The 25,854-nt window shown below is 44.6% G+C and overlaps 1 protein-coding gene across 1 annotated transcript in view; it reads right to left on the reverse strand.

Annotated features, from left to right (window-relative positions):
• Positions 1-8,554: 8,554 nt before the first annotated feature.
• Positions 8,555-25,854, reverse strand: part of Pop1 (POP1 homolog, ribonuclease P/MRP subunit) — a 32,121-nt gene continuing 14,821 nt past the window's right edge. Inside the window, exons 11-16 of the mRNA XM_048358454.1 lie at positions 24,850-24,969; positions 20,715-20,830; positions 18,981-19,172; positions 16,571-16,725; positions 11,343-11,696; positions 8,555-10,144 (exon numbers count right to left, since the gene is read on the reverse strand). Of these exons, the coding sequence (XP_048214411.1) occupies positions 9,496-10,144; positions 11,343-11,696; positions 16,571-16,725; positions 18,981-19,172; positions 20,715-20,830; positions 24,850-24,969 (1,586 nt within the window). The 3' untranslated portion in view covers positions 8,555-9,495. The remainder of the gene's footprint in view (positions 10,145-11,342; positions 11,697-16,570; positions 16,726-18,980; positions 19,173-20,714; positions 20,831-24,849; positions 24,970-25,854) is intronic.

Raw genomic sequence — 25,854 nt, forward strand, 5'->3', positions numbered from 1 at the left:
CCAAAGGGACGTGGCTTGTCGGTGTTCCTGAGGTCCTCCCCAGTGCAGCTGAGCCCGGGACCCGGGGAAGAAAGCTGAAAGCAAACAGGACTTTCATGCTGATGGCACCAAGGGCTGGGGCCCAGACGGGAGGAGTGGAGAGCAAATGCCAAGGTTTCCAAAGAGGTGGGGGAGGGGGCTAGCCTCCCAGAGTAACATGAGGCAAGAATAGCTGTAAGATGAGTTTAATATGCTCACAGACCACCCAGTACTAGCCTGATGCTTGGAGAGGGTGGCTCAATACTGGGAGGACTTTGATGTCTGAAATTCTACCATTTGAATCCCTGTCTGTATTAGTTAGCTAAAGCTGCGTAACAAATCACCCCAAACCATAGCGACTTACATAGTAATCATTTCTGTGCATCAGAGTTGAGAGATAGTCTGGCTGCTTCAGATTCCCTCGGGGGGGTGGGTGGTAGGTGGGAATCCGTGAAGATGGCAATCATCGAGGCTGCACTGAGGCTGCAGGGGTCCTGACCAAGGTAGCTCGCTTGCCTCACTGTCAAAGTGGTACTGGCTGTTGTTGGCTCTGTTGCACCCATGCAGGCCGCTACACCAAGGCACGGTACTAAGGATTGAACTCACACTTGGCTAGCCAGGCGCTCTGCCAGGTGGGCCATGCCTTTCGTCTCTTTGTTTACATTTTCCAGATCGAGTCTCCTGCTGAATCAGTCTTGGACCTCAATCCTCTTACCTCTGCTTTCTGAGTTAGCATCCTAGGGCTGCTTGAGTGACAGCTGGTTTTCCCTAGAGACAGTGCCAAGAGTCAAGGCAGAAGCTACAGTGCTCTGCAAGAGAGGCCCAGGGCTTCACAGAGGCTGTGCTAGTCTGCTCACCAGTGACAAAGGGACAGAGCCGCGTGCCCTCGCCTCACCCACCGGGCCCCGAATGTTCAGCAATGTCGGTTGAACTCCCGGAGAAAAATGTCAGGCTCCCTGGAAATGTGATCCCCTGAGCAGGCCCAGGGAAAGGACACACTGGAGATGACATCCAACAATGACAGCTTCAGATCTGGCCTTTTGTCTTCTGTGCTTGAAGGCATGTTTATTATTACAATGGCTTCAAACACTTTCATTCCCACCTGTCACCTCCAGTCTCTGGAATGTCAAAATGTCATCAGCTGAATTCCCCGAAGCCCAGATTAACCTCTGTGGCGGCGAGGACAGCGCTGGGTAACCGGGTGGCTGTAGGTAGGGCCAACCCCCTGGGTCCTCTGCTGCTAGAAATACCTAACTTCAGAGAAGAAACACCATGGGCTCTGCCTCCAGCTCCGTCTTGCAAAGATTAGACTCGCTGGCTGCTCCCTCAGTAAACCACCCAAGAACTGCCTGGCTCTACCTCAGAAAGAACTAGAACTTGATCTCCTTGTCACCCCTGCGAGGCGTGCTGCTCTTCAACTTTTCTCCCAAAACATTTTTTTCCCAATTCTACGCATAATACATTACTGAAGAATAACAGGGTTGGGGTAGATTAAGAAATGCAAGAGCTTTTGTTTTTTCATTTCCCAGCATGAGGATTATTTTGTGTCTTTTCCTTTTTCTTTTTTTTTTTTTTTTGCACACATGAGTATTGCAGGCTCTATGTGTCTATGTGGGTCAATTGCTATGTAGCACTCGTGTTGTGTGTGGACACGGACGGGTGAGTCAGAGGGTTTTGTAGAAGTGTGTGATGGGTTTGTCCAGTACCCATGCGCTCCTAACATTTCTGTTTGCCTTCAAGTTGGACTGCACAGCAAGTTTCAGACGTTGAGTTATAAACAGAAGTGACCTCTAGATCAGGACCCCCCCCCCTCTCCACCCATCCCCCTGCCTCTCCGACACATGAAGGCCAGGAAAGCACCCTCACCAGAAAGCAAGTGTATGCACATGGTCAATTTCACCATCCTCGGCGCCCCGGAACTCTGAGCAGTAAACCTGTGTAGTTTAGGTGTGGGGAGCAATTGTTGAGCATGGCCTGGACAGAGATGGATTCTTCCAGATAAAGTAGCAGCCAGATGAAAGAAGGCCATCCAACTGCGAAGAGACACAGCCCCTGTGTTCTGCCATTGGGATTTCATTGTGTCTTGTCACAGCAGCAATGTCACGAGTTTCTAAAACACTGCAGATAACACTGAGAGCATAGGACTTTTGTTAGGACTCAATTAGGTGCCAATGGTTAAAAATCATGTATGCATTCTTAGTCAAATCATTCACTTCACTTGACCATGAGCACTATTTGGCTGACACTGGGCCTGAGGCTAAGCGGGGCCCTGCCCTCAGGGACAGTGCAATCTATCAGGGCAGATGTGTAAGCAGATATATTGCTACTTAACATGGCTGATGCATCATTATGGAGAGTACAGTCAGGGGAGAGGTTTGTTCTGTAAGGTTCAGAAAACAGCACAGTAAAAACAGCATGGACAGATTTTGAACAATAGAGAGTGTCGATTGGGTTAAACAAGTTGGGGGGGGTAGTCAGCCTAGGTGAGAGGGGGATTGGATACAAATGACAGGATATACCTAATGTGGAGGGCCCTTTACTCATCTTTAGGACATTTGTGAAGAACTGGATTCTACTTTGTTTGGGGGATAGGTCAGTTTGAGTGAGCAGCCAGGGGTGGAGTGAGGGTCTGGGAAAGCATGAGGGTCTCATTTGCTCTTGGTAAAGCAAAGTCTGGTTTTGATCTATTTAAAGCTATGAAGGAATGTCATGTTCCCTTGGAATTGAGCTGTGACTCAAATAGTAGGGCAAAAGAAAAATGAAGCAAGAGTGTGAGGCCCTGAATTAAAACCCCAGTGCTAGCATTAAAAGAAAGAGAAAAAAAGAAAACAAAGAGGAGACAAGAAGAGAAAAGAAAGAAAAAAAGAATATCACATTCTCCTTGTAATCAATTGTGCCAATGCAGGGACATTATCTGCTGGGTTTTCTGAACATAGGCCCTAGAGCACAGCGGGACCCCCACAAATGCCTCTTGAACCAAAGGGACATAGGCTCCTCCTTTTCCCTGCCTGTAGCCTTGTCCCTTCCTGAATGTGCCTTCAGGGGTAACACACTCATCAGTCTCTGGACTGAATCGGTCTCCTGACCTCTGGGAGATGCAGTGCACAGCGCCACCCCGAGGTGATTTCTGAAAACTGCATGTTCTCTGCATGTCCTCAACCCATGTTGGAGGAAAACCCTGATCCCAGGAAGGTCAAGCTCAGCAGCCCCCACCCCACTTCTACAAAGCCTCCGAGAATAACCACAGTTATTTTGGCCTTGATTCTTTAAACTCTTCCTTTCCAAGGGATTATTCGTGGCAGCTCACATGCTAGAGATAAGGGGAACAAGATAGGATGTGGTAAAATCTCATCAATAGCATGTGGGTTAAGATGCTGACAGATGTCGAATGTCCCTCTACCGCTCCAAGCTGTGTGGCCTTGGACTGTTACCTCCTGTCACTGAGCCTCAGTTTCCCTTTCCATAAAATGAGGGTGACAGGGAAATCTAAGGAAGACTAAAAACCAACCTTATTTTAAAAAAACAAGCTAAGAGTTCCATGGCTAGGACACAGCAAGTTCATAACAAATAAACACAAAGTTTTTAGCTTGATATTACTCCATTTGAGTCTCACTTCAGGATGGTGATGTGGACACTAATATTATTTGTCATTCCACAGCCAGGCACCAGGGGCTCACACCTGTAATCGTAGCGACTCAGGAAGCCGAGATCTAAGGATCATGGTTCGAAGCTAGCCCAGGCAGAAAGGTCCATGAGACTCTTATCTCTGATAAACTACTCAGAAAAAGCTGAACATGGCACTGTGCCCAAAGTAGTAGAGCGCTAACCTTGAACACACAAAGGCTTGGAGACAGCATCCAGGCCCTGAGTTCAAGTCCCAGAACTATCAGAAAAAAAAAAAATCACTTCCACTTTATTATGGAGAATACTGGGTATGAGAACACTTAAGTACTTGCCCAGTCTCTAGACAGAACTTGCAGCCAAGCCTGCTGAAAGAAGAAATGCCCAGGGAAGAACTACTGAGGGAAATGGGCAGTTCAAGAGAGGAAAGGAGATGCAGAAGTCGACCCGCATTACAGAATGAAGCAGCTGAGCGACTGCCAGACTTTACACAAGACCCCGTCTTTGGGGCTCAGCTCCCTCCATGGCCAATGAGGCTGCAGGTGAGTGAAGACCCCCGCTCAGGCCTTTGCCATTCCACAGCCTGTGTCTCAGATGCCGCAGATGTCACCATGTGCCGGTAGAGATCTCTCCTAGGAGGCAGAAAAAGCCCGAACTCTGCCCTGGGGAGGTGGGGGGGGGGGGGGGGTTGTGACAGATGGAACAAATAACTCTGCGTGAGATCACGTGAAGGGGAGATTAACATTAATCTCCAGTTGGGACTAACTGTGCCCACAAATCCCCGCGTGGGGGAGGGGCCGCGTGGCAGGCCAGACAATGTAGGCCCAGGAGCCAGGCTGGAGATTTATGGGCCAGGCCAAGGAGAACCCAAAGAGCACTGGCCTTGAAGACCCACCCTGCAGGGCAGGAGAAGCCAAGGCACCTCAGTTCAGGAGGGTATCTGCTCCTCTCCCAATGGGAGGAGAGAGAGAGAGAGAGAGAGAGAGAGAGAGAGAGAGAGAGAGAGAGAGAGAGAGAGAGAGAGAGTTATTGTCTTGCCTTTGGCCCATGCTCTCAACATGAGCCGCCAACAGAGAGATGTAATCATGGCCTTTCCTACTCGCCTAACAAGGGCAAGATGAATGGGATGGGTGGAGCTCAAGTCATAAATATCAGCAGCGTGTATCAGGGCAAAATGAGAGAGAGGAGAGCAAAGGACATAAATCTATCAAGACTCCTGGGCCATCTTTCTGAGAAAAACAGGATGAGAAAGACCAGATTGTTGTAACAGACCGACAGCCAAAACCCTTGACACTCATGGCACCAAAACACGGAGTTGCTGTCCCTGTACTGCCCAAGGATGAGTCCACGTCTGACTCGCGGGTGCACCAGGCCCTTTGGGTGCCCAGCACAGAACAAACAACACAGTAGAGATGTTGAACGAGTGACAGAATGCCAGTGGGGTGGTGAGGTCTCAGACTCTGAAGGGAGCTGACTTAGGCCCAGACTAGGACGTCTGTCTTACCAGCAAATCAGCCTGAAGATAGCTAAGCTTTACTGATGGTGTGACCCTAACTATCAGATGGGCTATCACACACAGTGCCCTGGTGTGTGGTGAGTGCTCAGCACCCCAACTTTCCATGCCTGCTGGCTGAATGAACAGAGCCATTCCCCGTGCCAGGCTGGTAGAGAACTGTTTGTTTTGTCATGTCTTGTTTTTTGCCTTACTTGAGGGAGAGCAAGGTTGAAGAACTCTGGACAACCATGATGAAGGAGGTCTTGTGCTGGGACATGGGGCACCCCAATAGAGGTGGTTGCCCCCTGCACCTGCTCTCCACTCTCCACTCTCATCCAGTCTTAGGAACATATTCACCATGTTCTGCTTAGGACCCAACCTCATCAGCTCATACTGGGCACCACCTCAGCTCCCCTCTCTCCACGTGCGGCAGCCAAGAGCAGCGTCAGACAGCCATGGAAATGGAGCTGGCCCTGGAAATATAAAACCCCAAATCCCAAATCTCACTGGCCCAGGCAGAAGGCTGGCTTCCTGCCAGCCATTTACCTCTCCACAGGGGGACACTGGGACAAGGGACAAGCCTGCCAGCTCCTGTGCCAGCTCCAGGAGCCATTCCCCGCCCTCTTCCCCTCTAGCCTGGGGCTGGGGAGGGTGCCCAGGAGGCCCTTGTCCTCTCTCTGGTCACTCTACTCCTGGGGACAGCTAGTGTCCTGACACCTGGGATTTCCCCCTCGGGAGACTGGGTGTCGCCACCGCTGCCCCAGCCCCTCCCAGACCCAAGGACAGAAGTTGGCATGGAGACCTCACAGCTCGTGCTTGATGTGGACGGGCAGACGGACTGCAGGATCTGATGAGACCAGAGGCCAGCAGACACCAGCTTCCCTTACTGGCTGCCTGAGCCCCATCATCAACAAGCACCAACCAAGAGCGGGGACCTGGCAGCTAAGACACGGGTCCCCCAGTGCCTGCCTGCCTGAGAGGCAGAGCCCCTTCCCCCATCCCAGCTACCCAGAGCTCTCAGCAGCCAAGGCCCGCAAGTGCGAAGCCAGGGCATGGTAGAGAGGCCAGGTTACGGAAAGTGATGCCTGCTCATGTGGGGAGAAAGACTAGGCCTGGCTGTGGATAGGAAGAGAAAGAGAGAAAGAAAGAGGGGAGGGGAGGGAAGAGGAGAGGAGAGGAGGGGAGGGAAGAGGAGGAAGGGAGGGTGGGCAAGAAGGAAGAAAGGTCTAGAACCTTGCTGAGCTCTCTTTGCTCTATTTTTGCTCTTTTTAAAAACATATTCTTTAGGCCCTAAGTCATACCACCCCCAAAATCAGTGACATTCAGATTTGTGAAAAGTCAGTGCTGAAAGTATCAGAATCTCAAATAGAAAACCAAAACAAAAGATGGCCTCTCCTGTTCATGTGGCCATGCTCACTCAGGGAACTCCTGTGAAGCCACAGCTTACAGGGCCGCTCCGCAGCCGCCCTGCTCAGCCGGGCTCTCCTGGGGCTCCAGCACCTGCGTGTTTGGGGGATGCTCTGGTAATAACCAGGTGTGGACACCTCTGGCTACACTACCCATGGCTCCAGCGAACGGGAGTCACCTGGGGATCTTGTTCTTGCAGTTTCTTCCCCAGGCCTGGGGGGACAGGGCTGGAGATTGTGCATTCCTGTTGGTTCCAGGATGACACATTGGTCAGACTGTTCTCCAGCATCCCCCCATCTTAGTGAGAAACTGGCAGAGATATGGGGAACCCTGATCTCTTTGATTCTGACAGATTTTTCCCAGAACTATTTATGGTATCTTGGCACCATCTAGTGGTGGATATGTTCATTGCAACACATGCCCAAGATGCAGTAAAACTATTTTAATACAAATTCCTCGTTAATGTATTAATTCAACAAAACTGTTCAACACGTTATAGGTTTAGCACTGTGTCAGAACCTGCAGTGAAAGGATAATCAAAGAAGATATGGTCTTACATTCCTGAAGTTGAAACTAATAATGGAGTAGACACCATGATGTAGAATGATGTCCCTTATGGGACAGAGGACACTGAGCTCTCTTTGCCCAAGGCTAGTGTGCTACCATTTTGAGCCACAATGCCACTTCCAGTTTTTGAGTAGTTAACTGGAGACAAGAGTCTCACAGGGACTTTTCTGCCTGACTAGTTTGGAACTGTGATCCTCAGATCTTAGCCTTCTGAGTAGCTCGGACTATAGGTATGAGCCAACAGTGCCCAACTACAAGTGCCTTTTATGTACTTCCTTACTTGGTAGCTATGTGGCCCTAGTGCAATTCCAGACACCTGGCCGAAGCAAAAGGAACACATTAAGCAATTCAATTGCTATGAAGGTGAAGCCATCCCAAGTCCTTTTCAGGAGAGATTGGGTTCTTCACTGTGTGTAAGCAGACTGCTTTCCCAAGTATATTCCATAAAACTAGTGTTCTCAACAACTAATGTGAAAAAAAGTGTGTCTGAAAACCAGATTTGTTTTCTGCAGACATGCTGAGCCTTGGCTGTAAATGCTCAGTGTGAAGCTGCAACAGGAAGCTGTGGGGGAGAGCTCTTCCTCAATTCAATGATCAATAGAACGCCTTCTTCCAGGACCAGAGCTCCCAGACGTACATTGTGGGAGATGCTAACCCATCCTTTCATCACATGCTGTCTGACAGGCCCCACCAAGCAGGGGCTGCCAATGTGCCCTGTCCCCTGTAGTGAGGGAAGGTGGCTACATGGCATGCGCAGACTTGTCATCAAGACAGCTAAGACACAGATGAAAAGTAGCTTAGAGCCTAGAAAACAAACGAGAAAGGGTCCAAGAAAGATGCACAAGTGAGCATCAGGTGACATTTTCATTTATTCTGTTTGCACACACCATGTGGTTACACTCTTTCAGCTGATTTGGGTTAGACACAGATGCTCAGAGGCTGGGGAGAAGAGAAACACCAGCCATCTTGGCTCAAGGTGCTTCCTAGCTACTGGAAGGCCTGCTGTGTCTCCTTCCCCAACTCCCCATGCCTGAGACCTCTCCTGTGAAATGCTATGGTGCAACCCGATGCACAGACATAAAACAATGCCTCACAATCACTTAGGCTCTGCCAGAGATGTGTTTCCTCACATGAACAAAAGGTATGATGAGCGTCCTCTTTCTCTGGGGCAGGATGAGCTTTCTTTCTTTTCTTTTTTGCCAGTCCTGGGGCTTGAACTCAGGGCCTGAGCACTGCCCCTTGGCTTCTTTTTGCTCAAGGCTAGCACTCTGCCACTTGAGGCATAGTGTCACTTTTGGCTTTTTCTATATATGTGGTGCTGGGGAATCGAACCCAAGTCTTCATGTATACGAGGCAAGCACTCTTGCCATGAGGCCAGATTCCCAGTCCAGGATGAGATTTCTTTTCTGCCTCTCTCCAGGCCTCAGCTGGATGATGTGTCCCAAATACTGAAACCACCAAGGGCTCTTTATTAAGGAGTTTCAGCAGCACAAAGATTTACAAAGTACTATACAACACATGACCTACTTCCTACACACTCACCATGCACATTATCACATGAAAGGTTCCAGAAGTCCTTTAAAAATACTTAACTTTGCTCATTAATCCAGGGTATCCCAAATCACCCTGACCTAGAAAATCTTTTCCAAGGTAACACATTTCACTGAGTATCTTTGGAGAAATGCTCCTTTATGGCTTTGAGCTATTCTTGGCAGAAAACAAAAACTCAAAGGTTTTATATAAAGGAATTTAAGTAATTACCAGGATTACATGTTGGGCAACAAAAAAGTCATGGGGCATAACATCACAAACCGTCATCTTAATTCTGGCCCAACATTCTTGAGATATACTGAGCTACCTGAAAACAAGGTCTTTTTTCCTTATGGCAATAAGATGTTCACATGCTGACTTCTGTACACAAGTGAGCATGGCTCGTAAAGGACCTAACTCCATTTCCTCTTCAATGATAACCAAGTCATTAAATAGCCACTGCGAGTTATCACAAGTATCAAGTTTTTTTCAAAAAGACCCCACAGCTCTTTGTCCCTAACCAAAACAGAAAAAGGGGGAGGAACAATAAAAGGTAGAATTCTTGACACTTTGGAGCAAGACTAAGAGATACAAAAGCATCTGGCTACACCTGCCAAACAATTTTACAGAACTACAGCAAGGACAGGGAAAGACAGAAACAAATGAGGTGACTGAAACAGTATCAACATTTCATCCTTTGTATAAGGTATGCTTTTGAATTCTTGTGTCTAAGCAATGTCACATGATATTTTGGAACAAAAGAAGGGAAGGCAGACTCTCCCACTGTGACTTGGCAAACAGAGCTACTATCCATCAATCGATTGAACAATCGATCAGTGCCGCCAGCAGTGAACCAGTCACACCTCAATGGTAATTCTTGCAAACCGGTACTGCAGGGAGGCGGGCGGCCTGAGCAGCACCAGACCCCTCGCAGCCGGCGGCTGGCTGCACAGCATATCCAGTAGGCCTGTCACACTCACAAAGCCCAGGGCTTCTCCATGGCCAACAGCCATGGAGAAATCTCCCTGAGTGACAAAGCCGAGGAGGACTCTGGAACAGTGTGAAATCACACCAGGGAGGGGGCCTGACCACAAGCCCAATGTCAGAGCCTCCTGCACAGGGGCCCCCTCGGCCAGCGCCTCAGACGGAGCGAGTCCTCCATCTTGCCTCTTCAGTAGTTTCTTCTTTTCCTTTTGTTTTACAATCATGCTCTTAAAGGGATCACTGTGCCTGGGCTCCTGGGGCCCACAGTAGTGGCGATCCCGCCCTAGCTGGAGCAAATCCTCCTCAGCGGGGATGCAGACCATGGTGTGCGGCTCTGGGCTGCCCTTCTGAAGCAGGGACAAGCGGACCCAGGCCAGGGCCCTGGGGAAGCGGGCCAGGACGGACAGGCACGCCGCTCTGCTCAGGTCTGGCTGGCCTCTGCCAGGAGCCCACTGAGCCGTCCGGCTGTTCTCAGAGCTGGGCCCACACCAGGCTGACAGTTGCTTCAGTAACTTTCTACTCCTACAGAAAGTCAGAGACATACATTTCAGGATACAATTATAAGACGAGGCACTGCTACAATTAATTTCTTTACACCACATATGCGCAAGTATCAAAACTCTAAGTTGGTTTTGTTGTTGTTGTTTTTTTGTTAATCGTTGGGCTTGAACTCTGGGCCTGGACATTGTCCCTAACTCTTCAGCTCAAGGCTAGTGCTCTACTACTTTGAGCCACAGTGCCACTTCCAGTTTTCTGGTGATCAACTGGAGATAAGAGTCTCTTGGACTTTCCTGCCCTGGTTGGCTTTAAACCACAATCCACAGATCTCACCCTCCTGAGTAGCAAGGATAACAGGCGTGAGCCACTGATGCCCAGCTAACACTAGAATTTTTTTTAAAAACTAAAAAGATATAACCTGAATATATTTTAGTAAGAATTTTTTCCTTCTTGTGTCTGTAATACTGAAACTAAAAGATTAAAGGTTTAAGAAGTTGATGGTAGAGGCTGAGAATATGGCCTACTGGTAAAGTGCTCACCTCGTATACATGAAGCCCTGGGTTCAATTCCTCAGCACCACAAGTATAGAAAAAGCCGGAAGTGGCACTGTGGCTCAAGTGGTAGAATGCTAACCTTGAGCAAAAAGAAGCCATGGACAGTGCTCAGACTCTGAGTTCAAGCCCCAGGACTGGCAAAAAAAAAAAAAAAAAAAGAAGTTGATGGTAGCCATCAACTACCAGTGAACTACACTGGTAGTTCACACCTGTAATCTTAGCTACTCAGGAGGCTGAGATCTAAGAATCAAAGTTCAAAGCCAGCCCAGGCAAGAAAGTCCATGAGACTCTTAGTTCCAATTAACCATCTAAAAATCAGGAAGTGGATCTATGGCTCAAAGTGGGAGAGCACTAACCTTGAGCAAAAAAGCTCAGGGATAACACCCAGGCCCTGAGTTCAAGGCCCATGACTAAAAAAGTAAAAAAGGGGCTGGGAATATGGCCTAGTGGTAGAGTGCTCGCCTCGTAAAAAAGTAAAAAAGAAGTTGAAGGCAGGGTGTGGAGTGTAATTCAGTGACAAGAGTGCTTGCTGAACATGACTGTGCTTAACTTACTGAACTTACTGTTAGATCCCCAGCACTGAAAAAAAGAATTAAATAAATAAAACATTCATACCCTGTGGGCTGGTCAATGCAAAATGTGTCCAGAAGTCGCTTACACTTACTTACCTAAGCACACAAAGTTGACTCTTGGTGGCAGCAGTGTGGTTCTCTCCAGGACTCTGGTCTGGAACCTTCTCCCCCACTTCCTGGTCCTGACACTCAGTTTCCATGACCTCTGGCTCCCTGGGGTCACTTGTGGAGGACCCTGCTTCATCAGAGAGCTGTGGCGCTTTCTCAGGCGTGTCAGCACAAGGCGCCCCGGGTCTTCTCCTGTCACCTCCCTCACCACTGAGAGCCACAGGGGATGTGTCTTGGGCCTGGACTTTGGACTCCCAGTCCTGTGTCAGCTGCTCCCAGGGACAGTGGAAAGGGGCCAGGGTGCCAAGCTTAACATAGTTGGCACGTTTGGCAGGAGGGCGTCTAATGAAAAATAAAACAGAGAACCCATTTTGAACTGAAGAATAGACAATGAAAATAATTATAGCCACCAGCACACGTTTAATCAATAAACACATAAAAAGGCTTTCTAAGAAATGCATAATAAAGAACAATAGTTACCTCCACTATCCAAGCTCGTTTATTTTCTTTGGTATTAAAAAAAATCAATAAAACATTTAGGCGTTGGTGGCTCATACTTATAATCTGAGCTACTCAAGAGTCTGAGATCTGAAGATGGAGGTTCAAAGCCAGCCAGAGCAGGAAAGTCTGTAAAATGCTTATCTCCAACTAACCACCAGAAAACTGGAAGTAGAGCTGTGGTTCAAAGCGGTAGAGAATTAATTAGCTTTGAGTGAAAAAAAGCTCAAAAGTGCCCAGGCCCTGAGTTCAAGCCCCATGACTGGCCAAAAAATAAAATAAAATAAAGCAGCCGGGCATTGGTGGCTCACGCCTGTAGTCTTAACTATTCAAGAAGCTGAGATCTGCGGATCAAGGTTTGAAGCTATCTACAGCAGAAAAGTCCTTAAGATTCTTGCCTCCAGGGCTGGGAATATGGCCTAGTGGTAGACTGCTTGCCTCGTATACATGAAGCCCTGGGTTTGATTCCTCAGTACCACATATATAGAAAAATCCAGAAATGGTGCTGTGGCTCAAGTGGTAGAGTGCTAGCCTCGGGCAAAAAGAAGCCAGGGACAGTGCTCAGGCCCTGAGTTCAAGCCCCAGGACTGGCAAAAAACAAAACAAAACCAAAAAAAAAAATAAAGATTTTTGTCTCCAATTAACAACAAGCAAAAAACTGGAAATGGAACTGTGGCTCAAGGGGAAAAGTGCCAGTCTTGAGAGAAAAAGCCAAGCAAGAGCATGAGGCCCTAAGTTCAAGTTCCAGTACAAAAAAAGGAAAAAAAAAATCCACCAAGCAGGACTGGGAATAAAAGCCAGTGGTAGAACACTCCCTAGCATATAGAAAGCCTTATCTACAACCCCAACCCCAATACTGCTGGCTCAGACAAAGAATATCAACCTCTACACACACAAAGAAAAAGAAAAAACAATAGAGAAGCACAAATATAAATGAACAAAATCTACTAGCTAACAGGACATATTTAAACCAATAAGATACCATTTTTCACCTACCATCTGATCTACATTAAAAAACTAGTAAAGGCTCAGGGTGGTGAGAGCAAGGGAGACAAAGCTTCCTAAATACTGAATCCTAAATGCAGTACACAGCAACTGTACAGCACGAGCCCTCAAGTACACAATCCCTTCTTAAAACCAGATATGTCTCAGCTAGGTGGTTCATGCCTATAATCCCAGCTACTAAGGAGGTAGGCAGAGATCAGAAGATCATGGTTTGAAGCCAGCTTAGGCAAAAAGTTAGTGAGATATCTGCCACCCCTCCCACCACCACCCCCCCACACTTCAATCAAGAACTGTGCAAGGGGGCTGGGAATATGGCCTAGTGGTAAAGTGCTCTCCTCGTATACCTGAAGCCCTGGGTTCAATTCCTCAGCACCACATATATAGAAAAAGCCGGAAGTGGCGCTGTGGTTCACGTGGTAAAGTGCTAGCCTTGAGCAAAAAGAAGCCAGGGACAATGCTCAGGACCTGAGTTCAAGCCCCATGACTGGCAAAAAAAAAAAAAAGAACTGTGCAAGGTGGTATGCACCTGTCATCCCAACTACTCAGAAAATGTAAATTGGAGGGTCTGGAAGCAGAAAAAAAGAGGACCACAATCCAGGCTGGGCCCAGGCAAACTCAGTAAGACTCTTCAAAAAAAAATAGGAAAAGCTTTTAGGCTGCAGATGTGGCTTAAGTGGTAGAGCTTCTACCTAGCAAGACCTAAAGCTCAAAATATTCACAATATGCCTCTCCTCAAATCTGACAGCCCAGCTAGATAGAGTGGCTGACACCTATAATCCCAGATACTTGGGAGACTTAAAGCTCAAGGTTAGCCTGGCCAAAAAGTCTGTAAGACTCCATCTCAGCCAATAACAAATTTGGCACGGTGAGACCCTATTTTAAATAACAACAACAACAAAAAAAAAGCACAAGAGACTGAGATATGGCTCAAGTGGTAAAATACATGCACAGCAAGTGCAAGGTTCTGAGTCCAAACAAAAAGAAAACAACTAAAAAGGAAAAAGCAACAATTAAAAAAAAAAACTGCCAACTTCTTTCCTCTTCTTGCTAATAGCTTGTAACCTCACCACTTTGTTGATGAAGAAGATACAATCAGAGCACTCCCCTACTTCACCACCAGTCACACCTGCCTAGATCTGTATCAAACTTCAGGGGCCTCTTGCAGCCTATTAAAAAGGAAGAACTGATCACCCCTTCACCTGGGCACTGGACCAGTTCCTCTTCCCTGCTCTCGACCTTTGCTTTTGAATTTCAGCCTCCCTATCTGACCCCAAAGCCCCATGCAGGCCTGGAAACAGGACTCCACCAATAATACAGACACAGTTGGTCTTGTCCCTGCTATAGCCCCAGAGGCTAGAATAGGTTCTAAATAAAATATACGACAAAGGGAGGAATAAGTCAGGCAAGCATTCAGAGATGTTTACAGGGAGATGTTCAGAGCAGCACACAATAAGAAATCGGAAATAACCCACAGGGCCACTGATAAAATTCCACCCTGCAAATCCCAAGGAATCACTCCGAGTTCTATCTGGGAGCTGGCAAGCTATGACTCACAGGACAAATCTGGCCCCTGTTCTATTTTGGTATAACTCGTAAGCTAAGAATGATTTTTATATTTTTAAATGGTTGAAAAAACAGCATGAAAATAATACTTTGTGACACATTAAAATGTTATGAAATTCAAATTTGAGTATCCACAAATAAAGTGATTGGAACACAGCCACATTCATTTATTTCTATGTCATCAGTGGTTGCCTCCATGACAATGGCAGAGACAGCTGTCACAGAAGCCAAAAGGTCCACAAAACCTAAACTGCTTAGCACTTGGCTCTAGACCAAAAAAGTTTGTGAATATGCAGTTTCAAGTCCTATTTACTGATGTGGGAAATTAGCCTCAATGCACCATTAAATGAAAGGGGCAGGTTTCAAATTAGTTCATGTAGTACAATCCTTTTATTTTAAAAACTTGTATCTATGGCAATTATACATGCATTAAAAAGTCTAAACAGATGGGCAATGGTGACTCACATCTGTAAACCTAGCTATTCAGGAGGCTGAGATCCGAGATTCATAGTTTGAAGCCAGCCCAGTAGGAAAGTTCATGAGATGCTTTATCTCTAATAATAAACCACCAAAAGGCCTCAAGTGAAGTTTTGGCTCAAGAGGTTGAGCAATATCCTTTTTGCCTTAAGAAAAAAAAAAAAATGTCAAGGACAGCACCTAGGCCCTGAGTTTAAAAAAAAAGTCTAAACAGGGGCTGGGATATGGCCTAGTGGCAAGAGTGCCTGCCTCATATACATGAGGCCCTGGGTTCGATTCCCCAGCACCACATATACAGAAAATGGCCAGAAGTGGCGCTGTGACTCAAGTGGCAGAGTGCTAGCATTGAGCAAAAAGAAGCCAGGGACAGTGCTCAGACCCTGAGTCCAAGCCCCAGGACTGGCCAAAAAAAAAAAAAGTCTAAACAGAAATAAATTCTATCATCAGCTAATCAACAAACACATAAAGGACCTTGACTGTCTATACAAACATACAGTGTAGAACTGCTGTCCTCAAATGGCTCATAAAAGCCAGATATGGTAGTGCATACCTGTAATCCCAGCACTGAGGAGGAAGAGGCAAAGGATCAAGAGTTTAGGGCCAGCCTGGGCTGCATAGCAAGACCCTGTTTCAAAAACAAAGCTAGCAAGTTGATAATCCAGGAATGCATCACCATTTACCGGCTCGATCATTCATCTGTCCATCATTCAACTAATGGTTGGGAAGCCAGACACTGGGACTGTCTGGTTTCAGCAGCCAACAAAAAAACACAATTCAGCCTTTGTGGAGCCCAACGTTAAGGAACTACAACATTCAATTATTCTCTGGTTCATCAGACAACAATGAAAATTATCAAGGCCTACTGCACACAGCACTGGCTAGACACTGCAGATGCCATAATGGAGAACAGTGTCTGTGCTTCCAGGAGCCAAAAGAAGATAAACGGCCCTCATCCTTTCCTCTCCAATGAAAGACAAAAAAAAAAAAAAGTCTAGATGAATAGAAGCTAAAATACAAAGACAGTGCTTATCTCACTGATGACAGGGTTACACAAGTTTAGAAAGTGTTTCAACTTACCAATTTCATTACTTTTTTGTTTTTTGGCCACTCCTAGAGCTTGAACTCAGAGCCTAGGCACTGTCCCAGAGCTTTTGTGCTCAAGGATAATGCTCTACCACTTGAGCCATAGCTCCTATTCCAGCTTTTTGTCGTTAATTGGAGGTAAGAGTCTCACATACCTCCCTGCCCAGGCTGGCTTGAAACTGTGAACTTAAGATCTCAGCCTCTTCAGTAGGTAGGATTGCAGGCATGAACTACCAGAGCCCCCAAAGCATGGTTTCCATGAGATGGGGGAGGGGTCAGAAGTGAGCATCTAGGTTTCTGAAATGCATGTCCACTCTTGAGGTACTCAGTCCACTAGCAAAGTCAGCAAATAACCAAGAGAAGATGGTATAACCTGGACATGCCTCAACAAGCCAAGCATCAAATAGCTCCTGCCTGGATAACATGTTCTTAGGAACTTCTTGGTAGTGCAGAACTCAGGGGAAAGCCCACAAAAGCTCCATATTATACACTTGGAATCCTCCGAGCCATCCCCACACTGCCAGTCCGTGCCAACCATCACCTCTTCTCACCCCCCAAGACGTCACCAGCTAGACAAAGTAATTCCTTACCTTTTGTACTTTTCAAGGAAATTCTTAGCTTGTTCTTCAGCAAACTGAACCCCAGCAGGGCAATCTGGAAAATCTCCTGGGATGTTAGGCAAACTTTTATACTGGGAATGCACCATGGCCTCTTTTAGCCCTCCAACTCTGGCACCTCGATAGATCTGAAAGACAGATCCAAATGTTCTAAATGTCAACTTACCAAGTTACAAATGACATTGCTTAATTGTCTGTATGGGAAACAATCAAAATGCTCATCAAAAGAAAACGAATAAATACAGAGGGACAACAGGACTGTCATACACATTATAATATCTATATGTGTGTATATATTTATATATAAAAAGATGTCCAGCTGGGTGCCAGTGGTTCATACCAATAATCCCAGCTATTCAGAAAGGTGAGATCCAGGGATCATGGTTTGAAACCAGACCCAGCAAGAAAATCCATGAGATTCTTATCTGCAATTAACCACCAAAAAGTCAGAAGCAGAGTTGTGGCTCAAGTGGTGAAGAGCATTACCCTCAATCAAAAGAGTTCAGGGACAGAACCCAGGCCTGAGTTCAAACCCCAGGACTGACACAAAAACAAAACTAAAGCAAAAGCATTCCATGTCCAATGTACTATGGGGCATGAACATTTAATAAAGCTATAAAAATGTGCACTTTGGTGGTTGTTTTATTTGTTTTTGTTTTTGCCAGTCCTGTGGCTTAGACTCAGGGCCTGAGCACTGTCCCTAGCTTCTTTTTGCCCAAGGCTAACACTCTACCACTTGAGCCTCAGTGTCACTTCCGGCTTTTTCTGTTAGTGTGCTGCTGAAGAATCGAACCCAAGGCTTCATGCATACAAGGCAAGCACTCTACCACTAAGCCACATTGCCAGCCCCTGGTGATTGCTTTAGAAAGGAGGAAGATGAGACTGGAAAAAGACACCAGATCGCCACCAGTGAACCCATATTCTCTTAAGCTAAAGGCACACAGGTATTCGTTATATCACTATCATCTGCTTGAAACATTTCGTAATCAAAAAATTACAATCTTCCCACTTCTAAATGATTAACTGAATGTCCCTCACAGTAGGTATAATTGCTATCACCTAAAATGCCTTTTATAATGTCTAGCATTAAAGTAATATTTAAACTAACCAAAAAAGTATATGTAAGGTTTTAATAAAATTTTTAGGTGCTGTTAATAAATGGGAGTACCATATGGGTATAGTTAACATTAACATTTTAAAGCCAAAAACTAAATTCTATACATCTATAAAGGCTGCTTTAAAAGTATGACAAATCTCTTGCTGGGTACCAGTAGCTTTGTGCCTATACTCGTCAGAAAGCTGAGATCTGAGGACTGTGGTTCAAAGCCAGCCTGGGCAGGAAAAGCCTGTGAGACTCTTATCTCTAATTAACCACCAAAAAGCCAGAAGTGAAGCTGTGGCTCAGGTGGTAGAGTGGTAGCCTTCAATACAAAACCTCAGGGGGAAGCATCCAGGCCCTGAGTTCAAGCCCCAGGACCAACACTAAAAAAAAAAAAAAAATACCTGCTACAACTATTTTCTTAAGGTTAAAAATTCAATGTTTTGTTGCTGCTACTATTTAAAAAAATCACTTCAAAACCTTTAGACCTTCCAAAACTAAAATCTAAAAAGGGTACCAGGGCTTGGAATGTGGCCTAGTGGTAGAGTGCTTGCCTAGTATGCATGAAGCCCTGGGTTTGATTCCACATGAACAGAAAAAGCCGGAAGTGTTGCATTTCAGCGACAGTGCCCAGGTTCTGAGTTCAAGCCTCAGAACTAACCCATAAATAAATAAATAAAAAGAGTACCAGTCAGAAGGAAGGGTGGGCAAGTGTACAGGTGTATATAATACAGGCATGTAAGGACATAATACAGTTGATTTATACCACTGTTGTGTTCATAATTATAACAATACAACTAAAATACCTAGGCGAAAATCTCTCATATCTTCAAAATATCTCAGCACATGCCTTATTAATGAGAATCTGGCTCTAGGGCCAATAAGTCCTCAGTATCCTGTATCCAGGATTCTACTTCTAAGGACAGAAATACACTATTCCACTTATAAAGTGTACATAAAGTCTGAAATATTCTTAGCACTTCGTTTCTATAAAGAATGTGTTTTTAGGCTAGGAATGTGGCTTAGTGGTAGAGTGCTTGCCTAGCATGCATGAAGCCCTGGGTTCAATTCCTCAGTACCACATAAACAGAAAGAGCTGGAGTGGTGCTGTGGCTCAAGTGGTAGAGCTCTACTCTACCCTTGAGCAAGAGGAGCTCAGAGACAGTGCCTACGCCCTTGAGTTCAAGCCCCAGGACTACTCCCCCTCTCCGCAAAAAAAAAAAAAAAAAAAAAATGTGTTTTTAACATTTCAACTCTTAGGTGGAATCAAAAAACAGAACTTACAAATGGGATCCAGAAAGCCATGCCCCAGCCCTTCGGGAGCAGGACGTCCCAGCCGCTTCCCCAGCCCAGTCGGTCTTCCCCTGTCACTTTTCCTGGCTGATGAATCAAAAGGATAGGGATCTTGGATTCCTGGGGACCTAAAACAAGCTGTGATCCAGGTACCAGCAATTCATTTCTCATCCGGTTTAAGTCCTAAAGTGGAAGAAAATAATTCAAGACAAGCAACCCCAGGACTCTAGGAGATCCTACTGGGTCTCTTCACAAGCAGCTTTAAAGGGCTAAATATTCTTTGGCTGGAAGGAAAGCCCTTGCCAAGTAAGCACAAGGCCCTGAGTTCGAACTCAGCACTGTCGAAAAAAAAGGATCTGAATAAATAAATGTGAGCCATTTTAAGTACAGAATATTTCTTCTGTAAATTAAAAAAGAAAAAAACTTCTCTACACAAGAATTTTGGTAGAAAATTCTAATTATCTTCAATTTGCTAAATTTGGGCTCGAATATAACAGATTCAAAGTTATAAATGATAATGTACTATGTTTATTTTTAATTAAGATTTATTTTTGTGAACTAGATATAGTGGTTCAAACATGTGATCCCCGGTACACAGAAGGATCTGGTTCAAGGCCAGCCTCTGCAAAATAACGCTCATCTCAACAACAACAAGAAAAACCCTGGGCATTGTGGCATGCACCTGCCAGTCCAACTATATGAGAGGCATACAGTTATAGTTAACATTAACAGTTTAAAAAACAAAGAAGTGTAAACATTGCTTTTTTTAAATAGAAGTCACTTTTGAATTAAAAGTCCTGACTTTCACCCTGAATGTAAATTCAAATACCAGCTCCTCCATCTAGGAAGTGAGCCTCAGTCTCCTAAGTCTAGGCTCATTCTTGCTTCCTCAGGCTTCCTCAGGATCTTGTACTTAACCATATCCTACTCATCTATCCTGGCATCTAGTACAATGCCAGGATCGTGGGAGCTCAATCACTGTGAAATTTTAAATTAAAAAAAAAAAAAAAAACAGAATAGGCAGGGCACTGGTGGCTCATTCCTATAATCCTAGCTACTTAGGAGGCTGAGACCAGAGGATCATGATTCAAACCAGTCCCAGTAAGAAAGTTTGTGAGACTCTAATCTCCAATTATCTACCAAAAAAGACCGAAGTGGAAGTGGCACTGTGGCTCAAGTGGTAGAGCACTAGCCTTCAGCAAAAAAGCTCAGGTCCTGAGTAAGCCTCAGAACATGCACATGTGCATGTGTGCGCGTGTGTGCGCGCACACACACACGCAAAACAAAAAAAAAAACAAGAATCCTTAAGGGAAATATTAGAAAGAAAAACATTTCAGCTTTGTATTTTTTTTCTAGAGTCTCTCTTCCCTAAAAACAAAACAAAATCACAATATGGATCATAGGTAAAGATTCAATAAGCTGGGGACTGGGAATATGGCCTAGTGGCAAGAGCACTTGCCTCGTATACATGAAGCCCTGGGTTCAATTCCCCAGCACCACATATATAGAAAATGGCCAGAAGTGGCGCTGTGGCAAAAGGAAGCTAGGGACAGTGCTCAGGCCCTGAGTCCAAGCCCCAGGAAAGGCCAAAAAAAAGATTCAATAAGCTACTTGCAAATAGTCTACAGCACTTTATAAGGTACAAAATCACCTTTAGCACCCCTAGAATGATGACTTTCACCTGGCATTCATGATTTTAGCAGTGAACCTCACACTACTAGTTACCTGATCTGAGATTTTATTCTCTGTGGCACTCTCACAGATATCTTGGTTCCAGATAAAGCTATGTGCACATTCCGCAGGCACACCCTCCAGAAGCAGCTGTCTAACCTTCTCCTTATCTAAGAAGAAAAAGAAACAGCCTTCAAACCATAGCCTTATATCAATTATAGCCACTTCTAATGCTACAATCTTTCATGACAAAAAAGAATTATACAGACATTTATTTAACTAGGATTTATTTGACAAAATAAGTAGGTTATTCTGTTTCTCTCACAGCCCATGGAATAGCAAAGGCTGCTAAAATTTTTTCCTCTGATAGTTACTTCTCATGTGTAAAATGTAAATATCACAATATTAAGCTGCTCTAGATAACTGCCTAATTCCACTTTCAACATAATTATCATCTTCTGCCTCTTAGCTCATCTCTGATGACCTAGTTTTAGTGAAATAGTTATTCCTTTCTGTAAAAATATGTCTCCATTCCTTTATGATGATTCTCTGTGAAATCTATTATTTCATCCCTCTGAACAAAACATATGCTACTGAAGAAAGGGAAGAACTTTCCAGCAAAAACATCTATGTTTAAATATTGATATATTGAACACTTCTTAGGTGCACTCATCTAATCACTAGGGGAGGAAAAATCTTCAAAATCTAACTTTGTTGAAGAATTTTAAAAATTAGCAATTTGTAAGTTTTGGATATGATTGCATAATGCCAACACAGAAATATCACTCAAAAGCACATACCTGGATGGATCTGATGGCTGGGAAAAATAGTAATAAGTTGGAAGTGACCAGGCCACAGTGTGAACAGATTTCAGTAAGAACAAAGATGGAGAAAATTAAATTGGTGAACAGATCTGAGAAGAAAGTGGCTCATAACAGCAATTGCTTCAATACACCGCTCTTCCTCAAAGAGACACAAACACATAGCGTCTGTAGTATTAAAGCTATGTGCTTCAAAGGTTCCCCTGTCTAGGAAAAATGACCTTCATTCCTAACAATCTTGCTCTACCCAGAATGCTTTACTGCGGAGCCCTGCCACAGACTAGAAGGAAAGAAATGAGGTAATTAGCCTGAGAGGCAGACAAGAGATGACTTGTATTCAGGGTATAATGACACAGGGAAATTTTTAAAAAGCACTATCTTATCTTCAAATATTCTAAATGATGGAATACTATTGCTACTAAGTGCTAGGAAGAAATGAGGTATCAATGCGTGAAAAGACACCAAAAAAACTTAAGTCTATATTAATAAGAAAAAGAGAAAGAAAATAAACCTATAGAGTGTTAAGTTAAGCTTTTTTTTTTTTCCAATTGGTTTTCTCTCCCTCTCTCTCCACTACTTCCCCCTTGCTTTTCTTCTGGTGCTGGGCGTTGAACTCAGGCCCTCACACATACTAAAATGTATACTACCAGTCAACTACTCTGTTGGCCCTCATGTTCAACAGTACAACAAATTCCCCTCTGGCAGACAAGGACTAACGGAAATAAATCAAAACAAATCTGTAAGTGCTAAGGGCAGCAAGTAAAGCATCAAATAGTACAATACAGATTTAGTTTGGAGGGTTTGGGGGTTGTTTTGTTTTTGTAAGGCTGGGACCCAAACTCAGACCCCATGCATCCTAGGCAAGCATACCACACCAAGCTATATCCCCAACCGGATTCGAATTTTGAAATCTTACTCAGAAAACCAGTTACTTACACAGTAAAATGCTAATGAAGTTGAAAAAATTTGCAAATACATGATTAATATTTAATTCCAACTTAAACACTAAATGATTAACTTTTTCAAAGCATCCAGAATCTATTATCGCTTCAAGTTTTTCAGGTATCTTCTCTTTTCAAATCCCTGCAATCTGGAACTCCACTTTAGTCTTCTCTCTCCAGCTGCAGGGTTTCTGCTACTTTCTTCCACAGCTTTCCTTTTCTTTCACTTTCAAATATACTTTTGCATATATATGTCTATGTATGTATGTATGTAATATATATGCCTGAGTTTTGACTTCTCCTAAATGAGATATTAAGTTCGTACTATTGATTTAATCATTCCTTAAAAAGTTTGCTTCTGGGGCTGGGGATATGGCCTAGTGGCAAGAGCACTTGCCTCGTATACTTGAAGCCCTGGGTTCGATTCCCCAGCACCACATATACAGAAAATGGCCAGAAGTGGCACTGTGACTCAAGTGGCAGAGTGCTAGCCTTGAGCAAAAAGAAGCCAGGGACAGTGCTCAGGCCGAGTCCAAGGCCCAGGACTGGCAAAAAAAAAAAGTTTGCTTCTTTATGTAGCCCTTATACCAAATAAAACATAATGTCAAAAGAAATTACAGTACTTAAAGTAGGTTTTGTTTCTTTGTCAGTTCATCGGGTTTGGACTTGGGGAGTGGGCACTGTCCCTGAGCAATTTTGTTCAAGGCTAGTGCTCTACCCACAGCGCCATTTCTGGTTTTCTGGTGGTTGGAGATAAGAATCTCACAGACTTCCCTGCCTCAGATGGCTTTGAACCACAATCCTCAGATCTCAGGCTCCTGAGTAGCTAAGATTACAGGAGTGAGCCATCAGTGCCCATCTTTTTTTTTTCTTTTTTTTTGCCAGTCCTGGGCCTTGAACTCAGGGCCTGAGCACTGTCCCTGGCTTCTTTTTGCTCAAGGCTAGCCCTCTGCCACTTGAGCCACAGCGCCACTTCTGGCCGTTTTCTGTATACGTGATGCTGGGGAATCGAGCCCAGGGCCTCATGTATACAAGGCAAGCACTCTTGCCACTAGGCCATATCCCCAGACCCACCACTGCCCATCTTAAAATATGTTTTAATGAAAAACTCCAATGACTAACAAGAGAATAAACTTTTAGAGTGGATATTAAATCATGTGTCTTGAGACAGACTCAAATTTTTCTTAAACTGACTCTTATTAAAGTGAAAGACCTAAAAAGGATTCAATATGAAATTTCCTCTCTTTTTTTTCTTTTTGGAAAAAAAAAAGGATGTGCAGGGGCTGGGAATATGGCCTAGTGGCAAGAGTTCTTGACTCATATACATGAAGCACTGGGTTCAATTCCCCAGCACCACATATATAGAAAACGGCCAGAAGTGGTGCTGTGGCTCAAGAGGCAGAGTGCTACTAGCCTTGAGCAAAAGGAAGCCAGGGACAGTGCTCAGGCCCTGAGTCCAAGGCCCAGGACTGGCAAAAAAAAAAAAAAAAAAAAAGATGTGCAGTGACAAGAAAAGTGGTATTAAGGTGATTATGACAGCCACATTTAATAGCATAGTGTACACTGCAACACTTATAGCTGCACTAGATCACAGTCGCTTTAAAGTAGCAAACAAAGAGGCAACAACTGCTTGATTAAAGGCTTAGGATCCCCAATTAACTAACTTACCTGTCATCTTCAAAGTCCTTTCATCCATCTGCCTTCCATGTGAAGTTCCAGCAGGGTTTATCACCCCCAAAGTAACCTATCTAACTGTATGTAGAGTTTTTAAATGTTCTGAAATTATTATATGTACCTGTATTTTTTTCCTTCCAAAATTTACAAGCTAATTTTAATTATTCTTTCAATTCATGGTGTTTAAGTGGCAGTAAGTACAATGAGACAATAACACAATTGCTAAAGCTCTCTAATCAGACTAAAATTTTGGCTAGCTTCCCTCTCCACCCTCCTCCCATCCCACCAAAGCCAAACAGCTCTCTCAGGACTCTCCACTCAGTCAAAACCAAAGCATTCAATACTTCAGCACCTGGGATGGCCTTGCCAGGATTCGAACCTGGATCATCTGTATGGTCAGACAGAGGCTTCCACTGAGCACAAGACCAGCTGCGGGTGCGTTTCCCTTCCTCACAATTAAAATTCTGAAACACCAGTCATTTTCAAGAATCCAGTATGCACACACACAGGCTCTACTGCATACTAAAAAATAACAGAACTGAGAAAAAAAAATAAATTCAAGGCTCCAGCTACATGGTTTGCAACTAAAAGATGCTCCCCACACCATGCCCTTTGATCACAATCACCCTGTTAAAGGGTACATGAAGGACCCCCTCCCTCCCGGTTTTTCAGAAGAAGTTACTGCAGAAGTAGTAGGGAGGTCTGCAATGTTCAGCATAGTAAAGAAAACCATGGGTGTTACAAACACGTTACCTTGGCATTTTTCTGGATTGGACAAAGCTTTGGACCACTTTTGAGGCAAATTTACTCGAGGATCCCCCACTGTCAGGCCCAGAATAGTACCTGCAGGAAGTTCTGCTGGTGATGTTATCCCTGTAACACAAGTGAGCAAACAACAGGCTTGTAGAAAGCTAGTCACAAAGCACATGAGTGTACCGGTTTTTTCAAATCTTTTAGATTCTGAATCAAACTTTTCTTGGGCTGTGTGTGTGTGTGTGTGTGTGTGTGTGTGTGAGAGAGAGAGAGAGAGAGAGAGAGAGAGAGAGAGAAAGAGAGACAGACAGACAGACAGACAGACTAGGGTTTGAAATATACTAAATATGCATTCCCTTTCTTTCATGTTGATACTATATTATTTAAGAAGTGAAATTTCTTGCAAAAAATACCACACTGATATAACAAAGGCCTTTTAGCTACGTGCTAGTGGCTCACATCTATAATCCTAGCTACTGAGAGACTGAGATCTGAGGATCAATCATGGTTTGAAGCCAGTGCAGGCTTGAATCTACAAGATTCAATCTCCAAAATAACTGGCAAAGAGCTACCCTAAAGGCATGTCTCAAGTAGTGGAGCAACAGCCAATTAAGCAAGCATGAGGACTTGAATGCAAAAGGCTATTTTACAACATAAATACATACACTTCTGTTGGTGATAACTACAGGAGTTGTTAAGTCCATCCTGTAACATGGGTACTGAGCACTGATTTCAGGTCGGTATCTGACATATACATTTATCTAATGCGTGAATGCCAGGGTTTTAGAATACTAACTCATTGCTGCCTTGTTTCCTAAAAAGCAGGTATGTACTGCTGTATTCACTAACTTCAAGCACCTCTCTCTTACTGACTTCTCTTGCTACATCTTAGCAGCAAGACTGAAAGCAAACAGCACTTACCAGCGGCCCAATGCTAAACACTCTCTTAACCTGCTGGAACATATTTCCCTTCCTCCCCAGGACAGCCCAGCATTCCGTTTTTAT

The sequence above is a fragment of the Perognathus longimembris genome, chromosome 12 (assembly GCF_023159225.1).
Source record: "Perognathus longimembris pacificus isolate PPM17 chromosome 12, ASM2315922v1, whole genome shotgun sequence".
Classification (NCBI taxonomy): Eukaryota; Metazoa; Chordata; class Mammalia; order Rodentia; family Heteromyidae; genus Perognathus; species Perognathus longimembris.